We start from the raw sequence: 23,737 nt of genomic DNA, 5'->3' as shown, positions 1-23,737 counted from the left end.
GCATGCACCTGGAAAGGAGCAGGAGAAGAAATATGCATGCCAGTTTTTGCTCTAATAAGTATCTTTATAAGTGAGTCATCTGAGCACATACAGAAAATTAGACAGCTGAACCAAACCACCTTACAGAAATGAAAAATCTTTTTTTCCCTATGAGTGTCATTGCTACCCTGCTTTTGGGTTAATTCAAATGTTTTTCCTCAAAAAAAAAAAAAAAAAAGCCTTCTTTTTTGGCAGAAGCACTGAACTCCAAGTATATTTACAGGTGTGGGTGATGTACCTCCATCCCTGAGGGGTTAGAAATCAACTCTCAGGGAAATGAGTGGTATTTCCTATAGATTACTTTGGATAGATATCTTTACCGTTCTCAGTGTCTTCCCTTCCATGGGAGAGTTATCTAGCAGAAATGCCAGGGCTTGCAACAGAAATTAATTTATTTGCCATCAAGATTTTCTGACAGTCATCTTGCAAATTACTTGGAGCAATAATACACATGCAGCTTCAGGGAAGCTTCTGGCTCTGTTTAAATGAATTAAACATAGCAGTGGGATAGTGCTTCTTCATTCATAAGACTGAAATCACCACATCCTTTGCTGGGCTCCTTTGTGCAGTTGCCTTGTACCTAGCCTTGGTGCTCAGCCTATTTATCATGCACTCAGCTGAACTGTTCAAACAACTGTGAAACAACTTGTGAAGCAGTGCAAGGTGTGCTATTCCATAGCTCCTTGCAGGGCAAATAGTGTGAGTCAAGGCAGGTGGAACTTCATAGCCTGAATTGTGCATTCAAATGCCACCAGCTAGTATCTGGCCATCTCATAGAATCATAGAATCATAGAATCATAGAATCATTGAGGTTGGAAAAGACCTCTAAGATCATCGAGTCCAACCGTCAACCCAACACCACCATGTCCACTAAACCATGTCCCTAAGTGCCTCATCTACTCGTCTTTTAAATACGTCCAGGGATGGGGACTCCACCACTTCCCTGGGCAGCCTGTTCCAATGTTTCACCACTCTTTCAGTAAAGAAATTTTTCCTCATGTCCAATCTAAACCTCCCCTGCCGCAACTTGAGGCCATTTCCTCTCGTCCTATCGCTTGTTACTTCGGAGAAAAGACCAACACCCACCTCGCTACAACCTCCTTTCAGGTAGTTGTAGAGAGCGATGAGGTCTCCCCTCAGCCTCCTTTTCTCCAGGCTGAACAACCCCAGTTCCCTCAGCCGCTCCTCGTAAGACTTGTTCTCCAGACCCCTCACCAGCCTCGTTGCCCTTCTCTGGACACGCTCCAGCACCTCAACGTCCTTCTTGTAGTGAGGGGCCCAAAACTGAACACAGTATTCGAGGTGCGGCCTCACCAGTGCCGAGTACAGGGGCACGATCACTTCCCCACTCCTGCTGGCCACACTAGTTCTGATACAGGCCAGGATGCCATTGGCCTTCTTGGCCGCCTAGGCACACTGCCGGCTCATGTTCATACACATGTAAGAGGCGTTTTCTCCACCAACTTAGAAGGTTACAAAAGGCCTCTGCATCTGACAATGTCTTTTTTACATCCACTAAGCAAAGATCAAAGGAGGGGAAGACAGCTTTAAAAAAAAAGAGACTTTGCCAATCTGCTTGTCATTTAGAAAAAGCTTAATGTATAAATGTCATGGAAACAAGCTGTTCCTACTAAATAAAACCAATACTGTTCTTCATATTTCTTCCTTCTTAATCTTTTTAATGCAGAGGGAAAAGAAGGCAAATGTTACACAGATAAAAGCAAATATTTTCTATGGTAGTAGTCTAGCTGTCTGTATTTTTTTTTTGTCGAGTCCTCTTTGAATATTGTATGCTACAGCTGGAGATCTTTGAGCAGAAAGCTGGCAGGGGAAGTAGGTGTTCACATGGGCGAAGTGTGGGCTACAGGCAGATGCCCTCGTGCTGCCACCAGACACCAGACCATGTCTACATTTTCTGTAGAGATGGCCCATGTCTTCCGCATGGCAGATGTGGACACGGCCTCCAAAGGACAATTCAGACCTATCTGTTGACCACTAATAGAGAGGCCGCAGGCTGTGCCAGCTGAGGGTCAAACCCTCTCTCTGTCCTATTTCTACCTCTCTGAAATTTGTTGCGAACTTATTTGGAAAGCCTACCCGCTACTTGCCCATCTCTCTTCTGTTTCCCTTCTGCCAAAATGAATATCTGCAATTCTGGAAATGCACATATTTCATGCTGCTGTATTACAGCAATTGCTTCAAATTGAAAATAAATATAGCTGAATCACTAAATACATTTTATAGGCTGGAGAAAACAGGGTAACAAGGCAGGAAATATAACCCTGAATATAGGAGTTCTGGAAAAGCAGTCTATTTCTTACGTACAATTTTTATGTTCTTTTCATGCACTTGATAACAGAAATAAGTATGGCCTAATTTCCTACCACTGCAGTTTCAATACCTGATTAGCTTCCTCTGTGTGTAGATTGTAACTAAAAAGTCTGAAAGAACAGAAACCTTCCAGCTATTCCTGCATTATCTTTCAAAGTAGCTTGGGATATCATGGGAAAGCTTCTTCTCTCCAGACCTGATCGGGGATGATGTGCTGAGCAGTCAGTGAAAGGTATTAGAGCAGGTGAATTCAATGGGCATAGACATTTTCTGGCACGTCTGTGGAAATGGCCTGGCAGTGGCGCCAGCTGAGCTGCCTGAAGTCAATACACTCCTCAGAGGGTCCTGAGCCCAGCAGCAGGAGGTGCTTTCAAAGCGTGTTGAAACCGCAGATAATGCAATGCGTTTGATTCACCGTTATTAGCCAAACTGACTGAAAGCTCTGTTTCAAAGGAAGCTAATGAAGCTAGGTGGCTTGCTAGCACATTTCAGCCTTGGGACTGTCTTCTGAACTCACGTGCTCAGGAGTGAATCTGCATGTCTTTTGTCTCACCATCACGCAGCACAAATGAGACTCTGACCTCCAGCCAACACAGATATCAAGAAGGACTAATTGACGTCTCTCTTTGCACCATTTTTTCCCCCCTCTCATTTTTTTGGAAATAGACTTTAACATTTAACCGCTTAGAAGCTAAGCTCCTAAGTCTCATTGCCCAGCCAGAACACCTTACTAAGGTTTATTCCCCTTGAATGTTGACAACTGGTGCAGGTGGAGTGCTGTCGGTTTTGATCTCTAAAGTGCGCAGTTGTCTGAAAGGGTCCTGCTGAGTGGCACAGCGTTGCCCTGTGCTCACAGTGGAGCAGCAGACCTTGTGCTTTCCTCACAGCAGTGGCACAGCCTGTCAAAATGAGTGAAGTCTTATCACACTTGAGATGTGATAGGAAAAGCATTTTTCAGTCCATAAGACCATTTGAGAAATATAAGAACGAAGTGATACAGTGATGTGGGAGGAAGAACGGATGGAGTCATTGTAACCCCCAGGTTACATGCCACTGCCCTGCCGAGGGGGTCATGACTGCCTTCAGATTTGGTCTTGCTATCTGCTCTCTCCAGTTACATGCACTGGGCCAGTGGCCTCTCAAGTGCCCCGGGGCCACCTCGCCTTTCAGGTCAGTACTGGCGGCTCTGTACCAGGGATGCTGACAGAGGTAGCCACGGTTCCCAGTGCTCGGCAGCTGCTGGAGGAAAACGCATAGACCAAAGGGTTGAGGGTGGGCAGGAGCAATGGAGGGAGTATGGGTGGCATGCATTGTTGAGAGACCTTTTAACCAAAGTGCATGCACGCGTGTGTGTGTGGTAAGTGATGTTTGCAAAAACAAAATCTTGGAGCTCTGATCGTTACTGCAATGTTACCCAGTGTGCCACAACTATTTGAAACTGCAGGTTAAGTTTAGGAGTGATTCTTAAGATAGATTTCTTGTTCTCCTACATGCATGTCAGGTTCATATGCTGACCATTGGATGTTTCTAATTTCTCCAGCAGGAATCTGGACTCAGTCACTTTGGAGAGGCAGAGCACTGCCACACTTCATTTTGCACAGATTTATGCTATTCAGCACATTGTATAGTGGGTTTTTTTGGGTTTTTTTTGGTTTTTTTTTTTTTAAAGGGCAATTCTGAGTGTGCAAAACTGCTCCTGAAGGTTTTTTTTTGTTTGATTTTTTGCTTGAGACCACTTGAAACCTCATCTCTTGCAATTTTTCTGGAGGCTAGGTGCCTGTCTTTTGAGACAATAATCTAGCACAAGCTCTTTCAGGTTTTCTCCTCATTTCTATTACAGAATTTGGAGTTCTTTGTTGAAAAAATCTTGCTTTACTTCTGTGAGATGAGCAGCCCCCATACTTCTGTAATAGTTTGACAACTTCTCCGTATAAGGTGATGGATAATATTAAACACAAACAGTGTGTCTCTATTGTTCATTGTCAGGAAATATAATTGCACAGTCTCTTACTTTTCATTGATACCCATGACTTTCAGACCTGGAGTGAGGCTTCACTTAAACCTCTTCTAAGCTCTGAAGTCTGTAGCTGGTAAATTCACCTACCTGAACGTTTTCTTTTAACTTCATTATTATTCCTGGTGCCACATGGTTGATCATTTATCTGGACTGGAGATGCTCTTCCACTCAGAGACCTGCTTTATTGTAACCACATAGCAGAACATGTGGCCCCTCTTTAGACTCAAGATATTTGGAAATGCAAGTTTGGAAGGCAAAGAGAGCTCAGAATAGGCATCATTTTAAAGTAAAACCTTTTACTCTAACTAAAAGCTTGTTGCTTGCTTCATGTATAATTGAAAACAGTCTAGATTCTCCTAAATATTTGAAGATACTAATGGGTTTAAGTGAATCCGAATGCAAGGGAAGTCAGCATAAAGCATTTTATGCTTCACTTCTCATCTGATTTGGTTACTTGCCATGTTAGATTGCAACAGGTTCATGTTTGTGGCTTACGGTTTTTCTTGCACTGCAGCTGTGTTGCATATCCTCCATTGTGCAGAAAGGTTTTGCAGTCCTCTGCAGGAGAATCTTCTTCATATAAAAGCCTGAAAATTATTGACCTAATGGAGCTTCACCTGTATCACTGTACTAAAGTCTAATATGCAGCAGTATGGTCATGCTAATTCTGGCAACTGCCTCCATTTTAGCCTTCTCAGGGCATGTCTACACACCCTAGCCCAGACTATGCTGCACCTGCTCCATCCATGCGCTGTACTGCCCAGCTGCAAGCAATTCTTGGCAGGGAGTCAAGTATCTGCATTAGGCTTGGTGCTATGCTAAGCCATAAGTCTTGAGCAGAGTTGCATAAATTAACGCAACTCCCCTCTCCTGTTTACTGCGGTCATCTTGTGCATCAGGCTGTTCTTGAGGCATGGGGCTTATTTGCTCAGTGCTGTGCTAACTCAGTCTATAGTGAGTGAAACCTGGGGTTTCTGGAGTGAGTGACACCCTGTGGTTTCTGGACCAGAGCTGATACGCAGGTGGTGAGGCACTCAGGTGGGTCAGAGCCATACCATACCTAATTGCAAAGTGTCTCCTAAGCATCTCTTTTTCTTTATTCTCTCAGTCATGGAGAGGACAAAGATCCTTATAGATACTCCTTACAAGGTTTGGAGAAAAAAGGCTGACAGACATTACAGCTCAGTCTTCTCTGTACTTGTGCTAACAGGTATAGGATCAGATTCATAAGCCCTGATTGACAGATGTAGGTTAATTTTATTATGCATACATAAAGTTCCACAAACATAAATGGTTGGCTCTGAATGTGTGTAAGCTCCACCTCAGGACTGCACTGGTATGGCAGTGCTCTTCCTGGGCTACAGCTGGCTTGTATATAGGTAGCCAGGAGTGCTGGTGGAAGAAATTTGTGACCATTCCTACCTGAGCATGTAGATATGCTGGTGCGGGGGTAGGTTTCTGAAAGTGAGGCACAGCAGTGTTAGCTCTTTCCTCCCTTCCCCTCTTTACTTGGCCGCTTCTCACCACTTAATAATTATTTTGAGAGGGTTGGACTAAAAAGGCAACAGGACTTTAAGGACTTTCTTTTAAAAAAATAAACAATATGAGCAACAAAAAATTTGGGAGATGGAGACAACAGACTTACTAATCAGAAAATCTTCCTTCCATAGATAAAACTTACTAAGAATTTTTCATAACTTTTAGTTAGGGGAAAAGAGCTTTCAGCCAATTTCCATTTCTAGTACTGATATAGGTAATAGGTTTTCTTCTGAATTCTCATATTTAAACCATTTATTCTTTTATGCTTAGATATGCTTTTAACGTGTGGTGTATCACTTTGAATGTCCACATATGATGTGACATGGCAAGAGTCTTACAAACTGAGCGGCAGTAAAACAGTATGCCTAACACCTATCTTTGACCTCTAATGACGGCAGCGATTCAGACCCAGACTGGGGAGCCATGGTTTTTGAATAGCTCATGAGGAAAGGTATGGACTTCCAGAAGGCGTTCAGAGCTCCTAAGCTGGATGCTTAACTTTTAGATAGTTAAGCTCTTTCCATACCAGATCCATCTTTATGGAGCAGCAGGAGGGAAAGAAAGGCTGAGTCGCACAAGTCTGTCTGGGAAGATCTGCAGGCTTACAATAGATAATGATTTGCAGAATTAAGAACTGCAGAGCATTTGAAAGTATAATACCTGTGAATGTATTATTCTGATCCTGCAAAAATGTAAATGTAACTAAAAATACTATTTAAATCAACATACTTAATTTTAAGCATGGTGAATAGGCCGATTTGTGATCTTACATTTCAGTCCTTACAGGCAAGATATCTTTGCTAAGTGTCATTAAAAATTGAGGGATTAGCAACAAGACTCCGAAGAAACTGATAAATGGAATTGGTGTCTGGAATGCAGTGAAAAGGAGAAGTTCAACAGCAACTGAAAGCTGAATCTTCCTATCGGTGAGACTAAAGCAAGAGATGCATTTTCAACTGTAACATGCTAAATATGCCATGTGCTTTGAGAAAGATTCCTTACCATTTGTAAACAATCTTTCAAAGAAAAATACACATTCAACTACACGAGCAGTTTCAGAGATCTGTCATAATGCTACTTTTTGCTTTTGGTGAGCTCATATGCTGAACATGGTGAAGGAGCTTAACTTTTGGAAATAAAAAATCAGTAATGGAACTTGTGGTACTACAGAACTCAAACAAGGAAAGATTAAAAGGAGTTTTGTATCAGGAGTAAGAAAATCAAACCCATACTGCTTTGTGCTCTCCTGAATATAAATTTATATCTGTCTTTTCTTGGACTGGATTCGCATGTAGCGCTTAAGTGTTTTTCAAAACCAGGTATTAGAAGAAAATAATCTTCAGTACCAAAAATGCAGATAAAATATTTGTATTGAACTTTATAGAGTAAATTAAGAAATTGAACTGGAGTATTCCATGGTGTCATCATTTGTTGTTTGCTTTAAAAACAAAGAAAGGAATCCAAAAGGATTTGGCAGATTGTTGCAGAACCCTACTGATGGGGATAGTCCTGGTACATCTCACAGCCCTGCTTGCGTAAAGCTGCTGCAAGAATTTAGTAGGTTCAGGCTCCTGACTCCTACTGTGTAAAAGAAATTGAGAGGTCAAAGATGACAGTTGCTCTTTCACATCAGAATAAACCAGCTCAATACTTATAGCTAGATCTTAATTCAAACTTAACTCTGACAGATTGGAAAGATTTTAAAGAACTGTGGAGCTACAGTTCTTTAAAAACCCAGTTGTACAATCCGGAAGAGAAAAAAACCGGTTCTTACAAATCTAAAAAAGATGTAAACAACGAAAGAGCTAGTTCAAGCTGACAGGACAAAAAGGACTGTACTCAAGCTACAGTAAGTGTGTTTCACATTCAATGACAAGAAAAATACTCTAAACTAAACACAAAAAATGGGAAAATGGGCAAACAAAAATCTTCAAAAAAAGAATTCTGAAACTTGACTATAAAATTCCAATATCATTAATCACTACTTCTAATCCTGCCAACAGTATAAAGCGGGTGGCCTCATGACCATGCAAAATCTCATCTACTTTAGGACTGGACTAGCACAGATTAGCACTATATAATATCCATCTTTTCCTTTGGAAATGAACTTCATAAAAACAAAAGCAGAACTGCTAATACTGTGCATACTGCTTATTATTTCCAGTCACAAAATACCACAGTCTGTAAACAAGGCACTCCAAAGGCATACAACTCTCCTGGTCATCTAGGGGGAAAAATACTGCAAGGTCATCATCTTTCTCAAGGACATAAAAAGTGTTGGAGAAACTCTTGACCTTTTCATAAACAAGCAATGCCTTTGCATGTAACTTATATTCAGCAGTTATATAGTTTGTATCCCCAAAAAAGGCAGACCCTTTATTTTAAATAGGCCTAAAGTGTCTGCTGTTTTTCAGATTATGCATCTGGTTTGGGGCATTTCGGGTGCTGGGGAGAACAGCTCTTCTGTCTTGTCCAGCACGGCTCTGCCCTGACTTTCTGCATTACTATCTTCCCTGCCTGTCGCTACTGACCAGAACTCACAATGTCTCATGGAGCAATTGGCATTTCCTTTAATGTGCACGTTAGTTACTTCTAGGCAGACGTAGTATTCCTTGGAAACAGTCAGCCATGCCTACTTGTTATACTTAGTTATAGTGTCACCCTTGTCTGTAAATTGGGGACGGGATGGGACTAGTATATTTCATAAATAGCAAGTACTATAAAATAGTTCATAAAGTCAAATAATTTCCTGTTTCTAATTAGGAATTGTGAATGCAAGTTGCATGTGCTGAGCATTTAAGCTTACCTAGTTTTCCTACTCTGGAATATAAACCAGGAGAAAAGTCAGCCAGAACTTTTTCACAAACGTGTACACTATGCTTTGTGGGTTTTTTTTAAGAAAGCAGGAGACCTTATTATTTGTGCATGAAAGTAAAGTACCACAGATACCCCACTGCCATAACTCAAGTCTACAGCAGGTATTTTTACAGCAGTTTTTGGAAATACTGCTAGAAGAGTCTTGCTAAGCTTGACTGCATAGCAGAAACCATGGGGATTACACAAATGTAATGTATACAGAACACTGTGCTGCCATCACGCAATTGTGTATACTATAACTCTGTGTGTCAGTCATTCACTCCAGAAACGTTAAACACAAAAAAAGGGAGTGGAGAAAGCAGCAACCTAACACTTTCAAAACCCAAATAGCATTAATGGGAGACTTCTAGCTTGAAAGTGATGCTTCCGTCTGGACATACTTACCCGGCATAACTGTGAGACTCTGAATAAATGAACAGGACTTTACCTGTGCTTTTTGCATGCCAGTAGCTTTACAAATAGTCAGTTTAAAAGATCTGTGCCATGGGCATTGCATAAATAATTTTATATACATAAGTATATATGTATATATATTATCTATGTGTGTGTGTACGAATGCACGTTAAACAAAAGCCCTAGGAAGATTTAAAAAACCCATAGCATACTTCATAACTTATTTTCTAGGATAAACTATATTTTTAATTAATCACTTCAGAAATCGAAGCTGTCAGTGACCTTTTAAAATGACTATACATATACAGCACACCGTTAGATGAATATTGTTTTTTTTCCCCCTCCACTGCAAGCAAAGTTTAGAGAATTAGTTTTCATATTGAGAGATAATTATTAAGCTTCAATTTTGTTTCTTAAAAGTTTATCATTAGGCCTTTTGATTGTAAGCTTTTTTTTAGTTGTTAAGTCCAAGTAACCAAGCAACTATGTGCAGAAATTAACCTTTTTATTATATTATATACTGTAGTAGTAAAGTTTGTTTGAAGTGCATGAATAAAAAGTTAATGAAATTACAGGAGGAACAACCTAATATAGCAATAATAGGTGCATTCACTGTGCATCTGAGAGGAGGAGGGGGGAAAAAAGAAGAGTTTTCACTCATTTTGGCCTAAAACGTGTTCAGGTTTCCAGGATTCTGACATCAGAACCCAGATAACACTGGTTAGAACCATAGGGCTTTACAATAAAAGCTAAAATATTGACCATATGATGGCAAAAAGTCTTTATTTTGTGGTTAACTTATTCTCTTCTAGCTACTCTCTGATGAAGTTGGTGGTGCTGTGGAGGATGATCTCCTTCTTCTTGACAAAGATCGTGATCGTTCAGCACTGTAGGCAACATGCTTATCATAATTTTGTATCTGAGCCTCGAGGAAATCCCTCTGTTGCTGGCTGATTGTCTGGCTAATCAGTCCAGGGAGAGCTTGAATGCTACCAATTAAAGTTTCCAGTTTAGTTTCCAGAGTAACAATTCTCTTCTCAAAATCTTCGCTTCTTTCATTTAAGTCAGAAATCATGTCATACATGATGTTTTGAGTCTGAAAGTAGAAGGATTTAAACAAAGGTTTAGAGAGACTTTACAAATATCGTAACAAGCAGCACAACTCTACAGGGGTTTGTAAATGCTTTTGCACTTCACAAAAAAAAAAAAAGGATATGAATATTATAACAATATCTACTCTTGTGAAATAATTTTCCTTGTAGATTCAGAATAAACTTTCTACTAAATTTGTTGAGCAGAAATGTAATATATTTTGAGTAGATGTCAAGGTCTAAATGAATTAGACAAAAGACCAGACATTTTTTGGAAGTTCAGGTGCTTAGAAATGGACCATGCTAAGCTTTGTGAACAGTCAGCTGTGTAAGCCACCAGGAGACCGAAGGCTCCAAAGCCGTGATCCATCCTTGACTCTTCTGTATTTCCTCTGGTTTTAAACACCCTCATTCTTCTAAGCAGAACACAAATGTTGTTCACTTGCTTTCTCCTTAAACTGATCAGGTTTTCTTGAACTGGCTCTAGTAAAAGCAGTTGACTGGATTATTTTTTAAATGTAGTGCAAGGAGTAAGAACTCAATTGTATGCTTCTCTACTTCTGCGTTCCCCAATCTATCTGCCCTCTACAAAACAGTGTTTGGTTACAGCAGGTATATAGGGTGTACTTTAAAATGCCATAGTGGTCAGTAAAAATGTAATTGAAATGTGTTATTTCATAAAGACTTGGAACTGGTTAAAAATAATGACCAAATTTCTCCCTCTGATAGACTGAGACTTCAGATTAGACTTAAACTAGAGTCAAAACTGGATGTAATTCAGTAGACAAACTGATTGAAGTTTATAAACCATCCAAAGGGAATGAAAATTAATTGAATGACTGACCGCCTGAAGTGTAAAACACTTCAGTATCAGATGACTGTCGATAACCCATTTCTCTGCGTCCTGTTTCAAGGTGCTAGCATAATCCTTGAAAGCAAAGTAGTCTACATTAAATAGTATCTGAAAAGTCCTCATCAGTTGCCAGAAGCTTTACACTGAAATGTATTTTTTTCAGCAACTGAAGTTGTCAGGTGGTTCTCTAAAGCAAAAGGGGAATGAACAAGGAGGAGTTTAATCTTTGCTTTGCTGCATTTTAAATTGAGGAGGGTTTTGAGGTACATGAAGAGGTGTACAAGAAATCCTTAGGAAGAGCCCGTTAATGCTTCTAACGTAGCCTCAAATTAAGATCAAAGTAACTGTTAAATACTGAGGTCTAATGTGAAACCTGGAATGCTATCAGCTCAGCCCTCTAACTCTCTAGTTATTAGTTTATATTAATGAAAAATCCCAACAACAATAGACAGGCAGTTTGCAACTGAATAGCCTCTTTTACCTCATCTCAAATGGCTGAAAAAGGATTAATAAAGCCTTATATTGGCAAAGTAGGCAGCTATTATTCATTATAAAAACTTAAACAAATGCAGACTTAAATTTACTTGTCCAAAGTCACTGCTACATAAGACAACATGAATAGAAAACCAGAACCTCTAATTCCAGTCTGCGTGAAAGCCTGTGTACTATGGTCCCTCACGGCACAGTCACTATCACCAGACAGGAAATCTCTTTACTAAGCAGCACTACACTACTACGGCCCACTCACAGTTCAGCATTTACCATGACCACTGCAGTCACTTCAGGAGCTCTCAGGATCAGCTTCTCAATTGTGAAATCTTTTTCCAAATGTACAAAAAAAAATAAAATATGGTGCATTCAAACTTTAGTCAGAGCGATAAACAAGATGTTTCATTCAGTAGGTGTTACCACAAAACACACACATATTTTAATTTCCTACAAATAACAAACTTGTTAACAATATTTGCATGTATAACGCATAACATTTTCACTTACAAACTCTTCATTTTGAAACGATGAATGTTAAAAGAACAGTAATTGCCTACTAACCTTTGCCAGGTCCACCAAAGTGTTGGCTTGATCATTCAGTTTCCTTTGTTCCATTTTTACACTTCTTAATCTAAAAAGTGGAATTTTAAGTCAGTTTTTTTTGTTTATGTGGTCATATTAGGATTTCTAAAAAGCATGCACAAAACTTAGAAGAGCAAATAACTGCATGGACAATGCCTTGAGTACTTTGTGTAAAGTCAGAATCAGTCATGTGCCTGCTACAATGAGAAGCATGCTTCTTCAACACCGCAAGAAAGGAAAGAGCAAGGAAATGTGATGTCCTTGAGAATACCATTTGCCATGGTCAAAGTTGAATTCAAAAAGGGAGATAACAATTTATCCAGACTATATGAAAGAAAGCCAAAACATTCCTCAAAGCCTCAGTATCGTGACAAGTAGATATAGGAAGAAACATAGAACAACTGTTTTTTATCATTAATGTTGTAGCAATCAAGAATCTTCCCATGCCTACATGACTAGATACAGGTATTAGCCCTGTTCTGTCGGAAATGGATTGGGTTAGCAGGTGTTTGAACCTGATGGAAATACAGTGATAAGTGAGTTTCTCATTACTGTAAGCAGAACTTCCATCTACCAGCAGCTAAATAACCAATATACTTGCCAATACATTTGATTTTCTGACATAATATGTGAATCTAAATATGATTACATTTTAAACTTACATTAGACTATTCCTTTTCAATGCGCTATTTAAACTACAGCATTGAAAAACAATGAAAGAAGCAGCAAGGGTCTATTTTTCCTCTTTGATGCCTACCTATGTGCATTACTATTAGTTATGCACATTCTTTGAAAGATATATACATGACCTTTCTTATGTGTTCCCTGAAACAAAGTCCATGTTTTTCAGAATAACTACTAGAGGAGTGGTTTGTAGGTGTGATTTTCACAAATAAGCCATTTCTCCCTTAAGTACGAGTCATTTGTTCAACATTTCCCAACAGAGAAGTACTTGGACATTCAATGACTTTTCTGGTGGCTGTTCTAAGCAGGAAATAGCGTTTTTCAAAAACAACATATCAATTTATAAACAATGTGTGATAAGATATCATGCAGTCATCTAGTATGTCAAGGGCCAACCAAGCTAATAATTTGGTTAGCTGTCAAATGAAATGTGTTTGGCAGCATTTTGTGGCAGGTGGGTTGCTAATGCATACTCTGCCCATTTCTTAGTGATGGTGTTACTTAGAAAGCTAGTTAAAAGAAAGCTTTCTTGGAGATATTCCAAAATCAGAAAGTTTCTGTTCATATCTTCAGTTACCGATCATTTCCCTTCACATCTAGGCTAACCGCCATGAGAAAATAAGTTGTGGAGGGTGAAATCTCTTTTAAAACACATGGAAATAACTCTGTTAAGGTAGAAATCAACTGTTCACATAAAATTGACATTCCAGTGGCTTGTTACTGGAATGTCATATGTTCTTCCCCTGGAGGCTTCCTTCACAGCACAACATGGAGACTGTAGGAATGGTGCTTTCAGAGGCTATGAGCTGGAGCTATTCTAAAGCAAAAAATATGGAGGAGTCTCCAAGGTATGGAGTTTTATCATTACAGTCTCAGAACAGATTAATTAGTCAAAGGTAAGCATGTAATGATTTGACTGGAGAATGATAACCCTAGTGTTTTGGTGAGCATCTCAAATAATTTGCAGAATATGTGTTTTCTGGTTTTCTTAAGATTGATTGACTCATCTGTTTGCCGGTTAGTATTTTAATTTTAAAATTCCAAGAAATCCATTGTTACTGTAGCAATACAAGTACCAGCTGACACCAACATGATAATTCCTCATGGTAACCAATCCAATACCTATCAGAGACTGTAAAAATGTATCTCTAGGTAATGGCAAGTCTTTAGCTGCAGCAGCCGGATTTAAAGAAAACTGTCAGACTTTTGTTCCTAAATTCATTAAGAGAAAATATGAAACATCTTGATTTTATGAACTTCACTTATCACAGCAAAAGATCATGATTCTGGATTGCGTTTCCATGGCAGCAATCAGACCACTGAAGTTCACAAATAAAGACTCTATTTTTTGCATGCAGACAGTGGTAAATTCTGCAAATTTAGAAAGGAACAGCTTATACAACTTACTTCCGAGCTCTATTTTCATTTTGTTGAAATAAAAAGACAAAACAAAAGAAAACAAACTGTAAAATATACTAAAACAACCAAATGAGCACAGTGGGCTCGATTCAGCAGGTGGGAAGTCCTAGGGAGTTGCTACTTCTTTCAATCAGTAACTGCCTGAGGTGGAGTCTAACTCACTTGCACTCATGATAAAGGAACCTGCAATAGCTTCAAGCCATCCCATTAACTATCATCTGTAGATTTTCTTATTCATACAACACATAAAATGCCTTTTAATAGTATAATTTAGAGTGATGATTTCACCTTCATCTTATTTAGTGTGCATGAGAAGCAAAAAAGACCCAGACCAGCTGAAGGCAGTTTTAGAGCTGTGACTGTGAGTTTGAGACTGTTATCATGATCTGCTCTGGTTTCTTGTATAAAACTGGCCCAGAAACTTCACTGCTTTTATTTCTGTCTCCAGTGAAATGGCTGGGAAGGTGAAGGAGGAGGACCAATAAAAACCTAAGAATCCAGAAAGATGGAAAAGAACCATATACTACCATGAGTCACTTGAGAAAAGTTCAAAGATGCAAAGGGAGAAAAAATAATTTGCACCCTTCTACTCTGCTACAGCTGGAAGAAAGCAAACTGCTAGATCAATGTTTTCATCCACGGCACATTGTTCAGCATATTGAGAAAATTATCCTTTTGGTTTTTTTTTTTTGCTTAAATACAAAAGTTTTGGGAATGGGATGCAAAGCCCTAAAGGACAGAGGGAAATGCATCATTAACATAGCTGTTCAAAGTTTGGCTGGCACAGCTAGGAAAAAATTACTGCTGCCACCTTCTTCACCCCACCTGATTAATGAATTTTTAAGGCAGGTGCAGAACAACACTTTACATCCTGTGAAGCTCTTCTGGGCTTGAATGATATATAAAGCTGCAGATCGAGCCTGATGTGCTTTTTAGATTCTTCTCTGAACATGTGTGTGCACACACACACAGACACACACACACACACACAGACAAAATAAATAGCAAAGTTAAAATGTTAAGGAATAACCTTTGCAATCAAGGATTCAAGTCCAGCAAAGGATGCACAGGACATGCCATACTCTATCCCAGAACCCCTGCCACTCCTCTCCGCCTCCCAATCGTTTAAGCTAAGCAGGATGACCAAACTGGGAAAATAGACTTTTTATATCCACATAAAAATGCCTCAACTTTTGTCATCTTTTTATTCCTTCAAGTATTTCTGCAATAGCACAGTAACATTTAATCCTGCAAACCTGCTAAATATAATATAGTAATCAAGGTTTATAGAATACTCATATCTTAAACTTAGCTACCCATTGCTTTAAAACATTGCTATGAAACAGAGAAACAATGACTGTTAGCCTAAATTTAATAGGAAATATGATAACGTGGCCTTTCCTTCCTGTCTTTCCTGCAATATGACACATAGGTGTTCTTTTCATGATGGATGCTTCCCTCACATCTCCTCACAGGTTGGCTCAGACACAGACCCACACTCAAAAGTTATCAAAACATCAGTTTGAAATTAAACTTACTTAATTTATCTCATCTCCCCAATATCTCATGGAAACTAATTTTGTAGGCTGTACAAATGGCTGCCTCAGGCTGGATTGGGACATCGAATAGAGCAGACAAATAGTGGCATGGGTCCTGCCACTTCTTAAGAAGAATCTGTGGTTCTTGGGGACAAAAGTCTCTCTTTTTCTCCCATGTATTCCAAGGAAAAGTAACTGAGCCATTGTGCAATTCTGCTGGTTTTGATGTGCTTTATGACAAATATGTATTATGAATTTTAGATAAATACTTATAGTCTGGCAATACCATAATTCAGCTTAATCCTACTACTAGTTACAGTTCTCAGGCTCCTTTTCAACCCCTTAAGATTTCAGGAGAGGGGAATAACTCATCTGAATCATGCCAGAGGTGTTCAAAGGTCACACAATGACTGCTGGCATATAATCCCATTTTCTAGAACGGATGTCAAGGGTCATAGCTGACATACCAACATTTGATTTTACATGCTGAGAACATATGTTGGAAAGAGGCAACTAATTGCTGTTGGGCTGTACAATGACACTTGATGCATATTCTTTTCATTAAATACCACATACATACTCATAGGCTCTCTTCTATCACATCATTCTGATTTTAAATTATTAAAACATCTACTACAAATGAAACTTTTTCCGTTTTCTTCTGTCTATTGTAGCTTGTATCTTACTACCTGTAAGCAAATATATAACAACAAAGGATAGTCTCAGTGGATTGGACATACACAGCCAGCATACTTTTTTATTTTTTTGTGAACAGGTAGTACAGTAAAACCTTATCTTTGTCTTACTCTTAGAGAAAAATCAACCTCAAGAGCAATGTTCTAAGAAGGGGGAAGAAAGGGGGGGAGGGGAGAGAAGGGAGGGGGCAGGATGGGACATGGGGATTAAGAGTGACTATGACGGAGAGGGAAACTAAGAGAGAAAACACCTGGAGAGGAAAACCAAAGCAAAATAGTACTTACTGATGAATAGCTTGCAAGAATTTGCGTTGATGTTTCCTTACTTTCGCATGGTCTATCTTTTTAACCAGCTTTGTGTTTTTATAAATTAACCATGTTTCCCTGAGTACATTGGCCGCTGCATTTTTCACCTGTTTAATAAAAGAAAAACACCAGGCTGACAAAAGTAGCATTATGTATGTTTTCTCTTTTCTGGTATAAACTCTTCCTAAAGCACTTAAGACCCTGCCTAACTGTGGGAAGTGGGTACATCAAGAAGCTGCAGCACTGAGGGCAGAAAGCAATAACTAGACCAAGGGGACTGCTGAGCAATTTCTGTGTTACTTACAAACATGATATTGGGACCAGCTCTCTTTGCACTGGGGAGTAATTTGTCCCTCTTTAAAAACTTAGCACTGTTTGGTGTTTATGGCAATATAAATTACAGTGAGGAAATATTAATGCATTATCTGTATGGTAATTAACTAAATGTATTTAATAGGATCATAAAATTTCTCTCTTTCTTGTTCTATGGTTAGTACCTCTTAATTCTCTTAGCAATTTAACAGTGTCTTAAATGTCCAGACCTGTTTGAACATACTTTTTTTCTGTTTTTGTTTACATTTTTATTCTTGTTTCTTTTTTACCATTCTCTGAGGAGATGAAACAATATCTTGTCAATTAATGTGGCCAGTGTTCTATTCTATAAGTGCTTTGAATTTTTTTTTAAATGAGGCTTTCTGTAAAATGTTAAAGGCCCTCCAAGATTTTCAAGAATGCTTGAAAACAACAGACAAAGAATTTCAATGCAATGTTGATTAATGACAGAATGACTAGGTTACTTGCAAAGGAAAACTGTCCTTATTATTCATCTTTATTTTCTCTCCCTCTAACTTTATATCATGCCAGTCATGGCAGCATCAGAGCTAAGTCAATGTCTAGGTAAAGGCATTGCAGGAATGCCATGCAGTAGCTCTTCCCAGCAAGAGGTCCCCACCTTGTACCTGTAGAAGTGTTGGAGAACCTTGGTCCTGACTTCAGTGGAAGCACAATCACATTTTAGAGACCTCCTCATAATCTCTACCTAGTCCTTGCATTTCCACAAGGTATGGCTATCTTCAGGCTGTGAGGAAACCTCTCTAGGTCTAGTATCAACAAGACCTTAACTGACTATAACAGGAGGGTAAATCAACAAGCTCAGATAGACACCTCGGCAGACACCCTTTATACCTATATAAGAACTGCCTCCCCACTCATTCTTAGTCTTTCCCCACAGTGACTGCTTAGGGGAGATACAGGCTGTTAGTGGTCACCGGCATAGAAACGAGGGAGCCAGCACAACAAGAGCGGTGTGCTGACGTGTCCTGGAAACACAGCGTGTAGAGACATGACACGGCTCTCCGCAGCAGAGGACCTGTGGCAGTGCAGCACTGCACCGCTGCACAGAGCTGTGTTGAGGCAGCCAACCTCCTTCCCGCCCGGAGCAGAGCCGTGGTTTCCAGCTCAGGCATTGACCTCCCTCTCCACCCATCAGAAAGGACAAGCTCTGCTGAGTTCCTGTTGTGAGCGTAAGGACCTTCCTCTCCGTGTTGGCTCTTCTCAGTAACAATGATTTAACAAGTTGAAAGGACTGTGTAGCTCCTACCCATTTTCTTGTTCCCTCAACACTGACCTGTTTTATTTCAATAAAGGATTCCTACTGCCTTGTTTGCTGCATTCTTTCATTTTCTATGATGTTACTGTAATTTAAATTATTTTCATAAGGAAAATTTTAAAATATTTTTTATGAATTCTAATGATTTCTAGAGGTTTTGTAAAACTAATCTTTTCTAAAAATATTATTATCTACAAACATCTTTCAAGGCACTTCGGTACTGTGTGCTGCTAAGTAAACCCTGTGTTGAGTACACAAAGCAATTGGAAAGATTGTCTCACTCACAAACTATGAATATGTCTCTTTCTTAAGAATGTCCGTCATAGCTTGAAATTCTTGTATATATCAGTCATTTCAGCTATTTTAGCTACATAATATATATTCTTCTCCTATGCTGCATGAAAGTTTTTAGTTTAATACAATAGTCTTTAGTTTCACAGCATTTAACTGTTGGTTATACCAATTATCTTCCAGCTGCAAGGACCCTCTATAGAAGAATATTCAAATCCTCAAAATCTGATGAGAACTCGCAGTTGCCCTCAATTCAGAGAAAAGCTCAAGGCATTTGATTCCTCCTCCGTGCAAAAGCACACCCATGAAAAAGTTGAGTAGGAGAACAGAGCAGGAGACTATTTAAAACAAATGCAGAAATAAATTAACACACATTTCCTTTTCAGTTGTGAATATAAAGTGTGACTTACTCTTTTAGTTAGCTGGGTGTCCATCATGAAATTATGCACATGTTTTTCAGCTTTGGTAAGTTCTAACTTCCTTGCCACCACAGCTACCACCAGTGCAGTGCACCCAGCACCCTGAAAACAATAAAACAAACCCCCAAGATGTTACTACTGCATTTTGCAGAGTTTTTAGTGGAAGTTTCTCCTTTGCTGTAGAAGTATGGCAGGCATCAGGTGATTCATCCCCGGTAAATATACTGAACACGCTACAGCTATTTCAGTTCAGAGTAATAGGAAAAGTCAGTAATTACAGGCTGGTAAACTGTCAAGGCATCAAAATAATTAGTGAGCAGCATCATTTAAAAGTTCTGCTTTTTTTCCTGCAGGGGTTGAAAATTTGAATACATCCTATTTCTAGTGCATAAACAAAGGGGGTGATCAAAACAACTTTTAAAACCCAGAATATTAGTAAATAAATGCAGAATACCCTGTTCTTAACAATTGTCTCAAGGTTACAGCAATTGCTAAGGAGGAAATAAGATTAGATTAGTATTTAGCATACAAAAAAGAAAAGTTTCCTAGGATTTTCTGTAGGGCCTAAAAATAATCATAAATTTAGTGTTTAATCACTTTAGTATACTTCCCTGTCATTCTCTGAGTCCTTCAAAAACCTTTTCCTGTATTATTTCTGCTTATCTTATTACCATTTAAAATTGCACACATACACAAGACCATTTCTTCAAAACTTGGATGGAGAAAATATCAATTTTCTAATTTGTGCTGTGTATATGTATGCATATGCATGTTTATACATGGACATGCATGTTCACAACAGGCCAAAGCCAGTAGGTGCCTGTCCCTTTGAAATGACAGTGCCTTTATCAGCATCGTAAATTTAAATGTTTTATTTGGGGGGGAGGAAAGCAAAGGAGGCTAAAATGAGCCACGTAATGAGAAGCAGCATCTATTATACACATCTAGAGGTATCATTAACTTTACACTATTAATAATTTCTGCTGCCTTAGTCTTTTTTTTTTTTTAACAAATCTTTACAGGTTCTTTTTTAAAAAGTACGAAAATCACATCATCATACGAGGCTGTGTTTAACTTGCAGGTTCACCCCAATCTCGTTGTTATTGCACCTATGTCAGTTACTTTCCAGTATAAAGCAATCTCTTGTTGCACACTGAAGGTTACCACATTTTCATTCACAGAGCTTTCTTCCACTTTCTGTATTTTTCCCATTAATTTACTCTCTCCATTCCCCACCTCTATAATTGCCTTACTCTCCCCAGAAAATCCAGAAGAAATCTCTGAATCTAGCTTCCAAAATACAAATTCCATTAATAAACACATAGAGATGGCAAAATAAATTAACTCATTGGAAACCCTTATTCACATAGTGTCCTCAAAAAAGTGAATCTGCTCTCTCTGCTTACTTATTGAATACCCAATGAATTTTCTGAAAGTCTCCAATTAATTAATTCTCCATTCCCCTCGTAGATTGTTCCAAGAAATCCATCTGCTTCCTTACCGTCCTGGTTTCGGCTGGGATAGAATTAATTTTCTTCCTAGTAGCTGGTACAGTGCTGTGTTTTGGATTTAGGATGACAATAATGTTGATAACACTGATGTTTTAGTTGTTGCTAAGTAGTGCTTACACTAGTCAAGGACTTTTCAGCTTCCCATACTCTGCAAGCAAGGAGGTGCGCAAAAAGCTGGGAGGGGGCACAGACAGAACAACTGACCCAAACTGGCCAAAACGATATTCCATACCATACGACGTCATGCTCAGTATGTAAGTTGGGGGAAGTTGGCTGGGGGGCAGTGATCACTGCTCAGAGACTGGCTGGGCATCAGCTGGTGGGTGGTGAGTGGCTGCATCACTTGTTTTTTCTGGATTTTGTTCCTCTCTCTCTTTTGTTGTTTTCCTTTTCATTACAATTATAACTATTATTATTATTTCAAGTATTAAACTGTTCTTATCTCAACCCACAAGTTTTCTTGCTTTTGCTCTTCTGATTCTCTCCCCGATCCCACCAGGGGGTGGGGGTGGGGGGTGAGCAAGCAGCTGTGTGGTACTTGGTTGCCGACTGGGGCTAAAACATGACGCTCACAAACACCTAATTCTCTGCAATTAGTTCTCACCTATCAAAGCTTCTATCCCCACAGCTCTCAACATTCCCTTGAATGAGTCCCTTGTAATTTTGCTGCATTTCCTGCTTCTCTCCTGTCCTTGATACTAAGCTTTCTAGCTTTGTATTCCCTCTCCCTCTGTTCTCCAACCCCGTGTCGATAGAAGTTCATGGGAATTTACTTGAAGTCTTGCTCTCTCCATGAGATGAGTCAAAACGGAGTTGTAAGTTCCTTTGCTTCTCCAGATCCCACTAAGAGTTAAAAAGGAAGAAGACAGCCAATGCAGCTTAAGGCTGAGCACTTCAGTAATGCACTGAGCCTTCTGAGAGGAGGACTAGGCAGGAGATGCTCTACCATATGCCCTGCCCCCTCAGACAATAGACAGCTCTCCTTTGGTCTCCTTCCTGTGAAGGAGGGCAGGAGCGAAGTGCTAATATGCAGATATTAGCAAATATCTGTGGGCAAATAAATAAATAAATTACCCCATACAATAGCAAGAACATGAAGAGAAAAGCAGACATCTTTTGGCCCAGTATGTCAGGATAACCGGGGCCAGATGTTGATTTAATGACATAACTTGAGTTCTGCCTGCTACAGCAAGAACGCTAAAATGGAATGAGATTATTAATACAGACACCACTGGCAAAGTGGCACAAAACAGCTGTTTTGTTACCTGGTAACAGCAAGTTACCAGGGGAGAGAAATATTAGGGCCCCCTTTCCCAGCCCCCCCCCAAAAAGGCTTCAGCAATGGTGATACACAAAAGGAATTTGGTTTGAGTTGAAATGATTCCACCCTTTGCAATTAAGTCTCATGCTTTTTGAGAGCGGTACAGCAGTTATAAGGGCCAAACGCTGTTAAAAACAGTAGCTTTGTATCTCACATGAAAGACACTGCCTGCCGCAGCAGAATATTGTCACTGACAAGCTGTGACAACCACCTCTATGGTGTATATGCACTGCTATCTTCCTTATCTCCAGAACAGCTTAATGCAATGGCAAGGTATTCTAGATTCAGGTTACCCCTCTTGGCTTTGTGGGATATGATGGGATCTCAGGATACCAAATGAGCTCTTTTAGCATTTCTGCAAAAGAAGGATTATATTATCTGCATGTTTATGTTTCGTAGTACCTTGAAGGAAAACAGGTTACGCTCATTCTTTAAACAACTAACAGCTCACGAAAATAAGATTGAAATTCCACTTAAAGTACATGATGCTAATTAATATTTTATGTTACAGTGCTCTGCACTATTATATGGCTCCCATAAAGATCTCAACGTCCTTAAAAATACTAATAAAGTGAGAATTATTCCAAACTGCAGAAATGAAATAGAGGCAATACAGTTACTGAAAATGGTAGCATTGTAAGCCTTATACTTGCCATGATTTTGAATATGCTGATTCACATGAAAATTAGTAACATGAATTCAATGAATTCATGCTTATATGCTCAGGTTTTTTTCTTATATCAATACTACATAATGCAGCAGCTGCTTTTTTATTAAAAGCACTTAGGCTAAGTAAAAGCACCACGATAATTATTTGAACTGCAAGAAGGGCTCTTTCGAGAATAAAATTCTAAAAAGTCTTATATTTGATTACTGCATTTTATAATTTCCAACATCATTCTTTTTATACTGTTTTGAAGTAAATAAACTAAATCAAACTGCTTCAAGCTCTTGCTTAACTTTCGGGGGAATTATATATCATACAAAGGAAATTAAGGCAGGAATGTATATATTTTCAAGTATCAAGGCAGTAATGAATTCTATTTGGAATTTGCACTCCTCAGTCAGCCCCCTGTCCGTCTCTTGCATTACAGAGTTATTGTAGTGTATTTTCGCTTGGTAAGCAGCCTGATATTAAGGGCACTTAGGACTTCCAGTATGTCAAAATCTGAGGAAAAAGAGAATGAAAGAATGACTATTCATAACGTTCCCTCATCAGTCCACTGCAGCTTTAGCTAGAGATATATATATCTGAAAGCCACCAACTTCTACCCCACTGAACAGTCCATTCAAGGTGCGGCTAAAGTAAAAGATTAAAAGGAAACATCAGATTTCAAAGTATTAAAAAGCATCAGTTTGTGTTAGCTACTAAATGTTCATAACTATGTACATCAACACTAAAAGGTCTGACTTAAGACTACTTCACAAGAAAGGGAAAAATGGCCAAAAAAGTTAATTAATTCATGGTGACTATTCAAATTATCAGTGATTTCAGGCAAATTTGAAAATCAGACAATTCAGTTTTCACAGTTTCTCAAAATTGCAGAATTATTTTTCTGTGCAGGAAAGTTTTGTATGTGTTCACATGAAATGAAGCATTAAACAGTTACAAGCTGCATTGACAGTTTAGACACAGCTGTTAAAAAACCTGGACACAAATTATTACAACACATACGGTGTAAGTAACTTGGGCAAGCCAAAGTTAAAGTTCAACTCTATTGCTCATTTGTTCC

At 39.0% G+C, this 23,737-nt stretch overlaps 1 protein-coding gene across 3 annotated transcripts in view; it reads right to left on the bottom strand.

Moving 5' to 3' along the window:
- Positions 1-9,655: 9,655 nt before the first annotated feature.
- The window catches only part of KCNN2 (potassium calcium-activated channel subfamily N member 2), a 79,976-nt gene continuing 65,894 nt past the window's right edge, over positions 9,656-23,737 (bottom strand). The window contains exons 6-9 of one of the 3 annotated variants that reach the window (XM_076362455.1): positions 19,164-19,274; positions 16,833-16,960; positions 12,191-12,260; positions 9,657-10,292 (exon numbers count right to left, since the gene is read on the bottom strand). In XM_076362455.1, the coding sequence (XP_076218570.1) occupies positions 10,005-10,292; positions 12,191-12,260; positions 16,833-16,960; positions 19,164-19,274 (597 nt within the window). In that variant the 3' untranslated portion in view covers positions 9,657-10,004. Of the gene's footprint in view, positions 10,293-12,190; positions 12,261-16,832; positions 16,961-19,163; positions 19,275-23,737 lie in introns of all 3 variants that reach the window. The other 2 variants (XM_076362457.1, XM_076362456.1) reach the window with 2 other exon arrangements.

Source organism: Aptenodytes patagonicus, chromosome Z (assembly GCF_965638725.1).
Source record: "Aptenodytes patagonicus chromosome Z, bAptPat1.pri.cur, whole genome shotgun sequence".
Taxonomy (NCBI): domain Eukaryota; kingdom Metazoa; phylum Chordata; class Aves; order Sphenisciformes; family Spheniscidae; genus Aptenodytes; species Aptenodytes patagonicus.
Note: the sequence above shows the minus strand (reverse complement) of the source record. Positions and strands in the feature narration are given on the sequence as shown.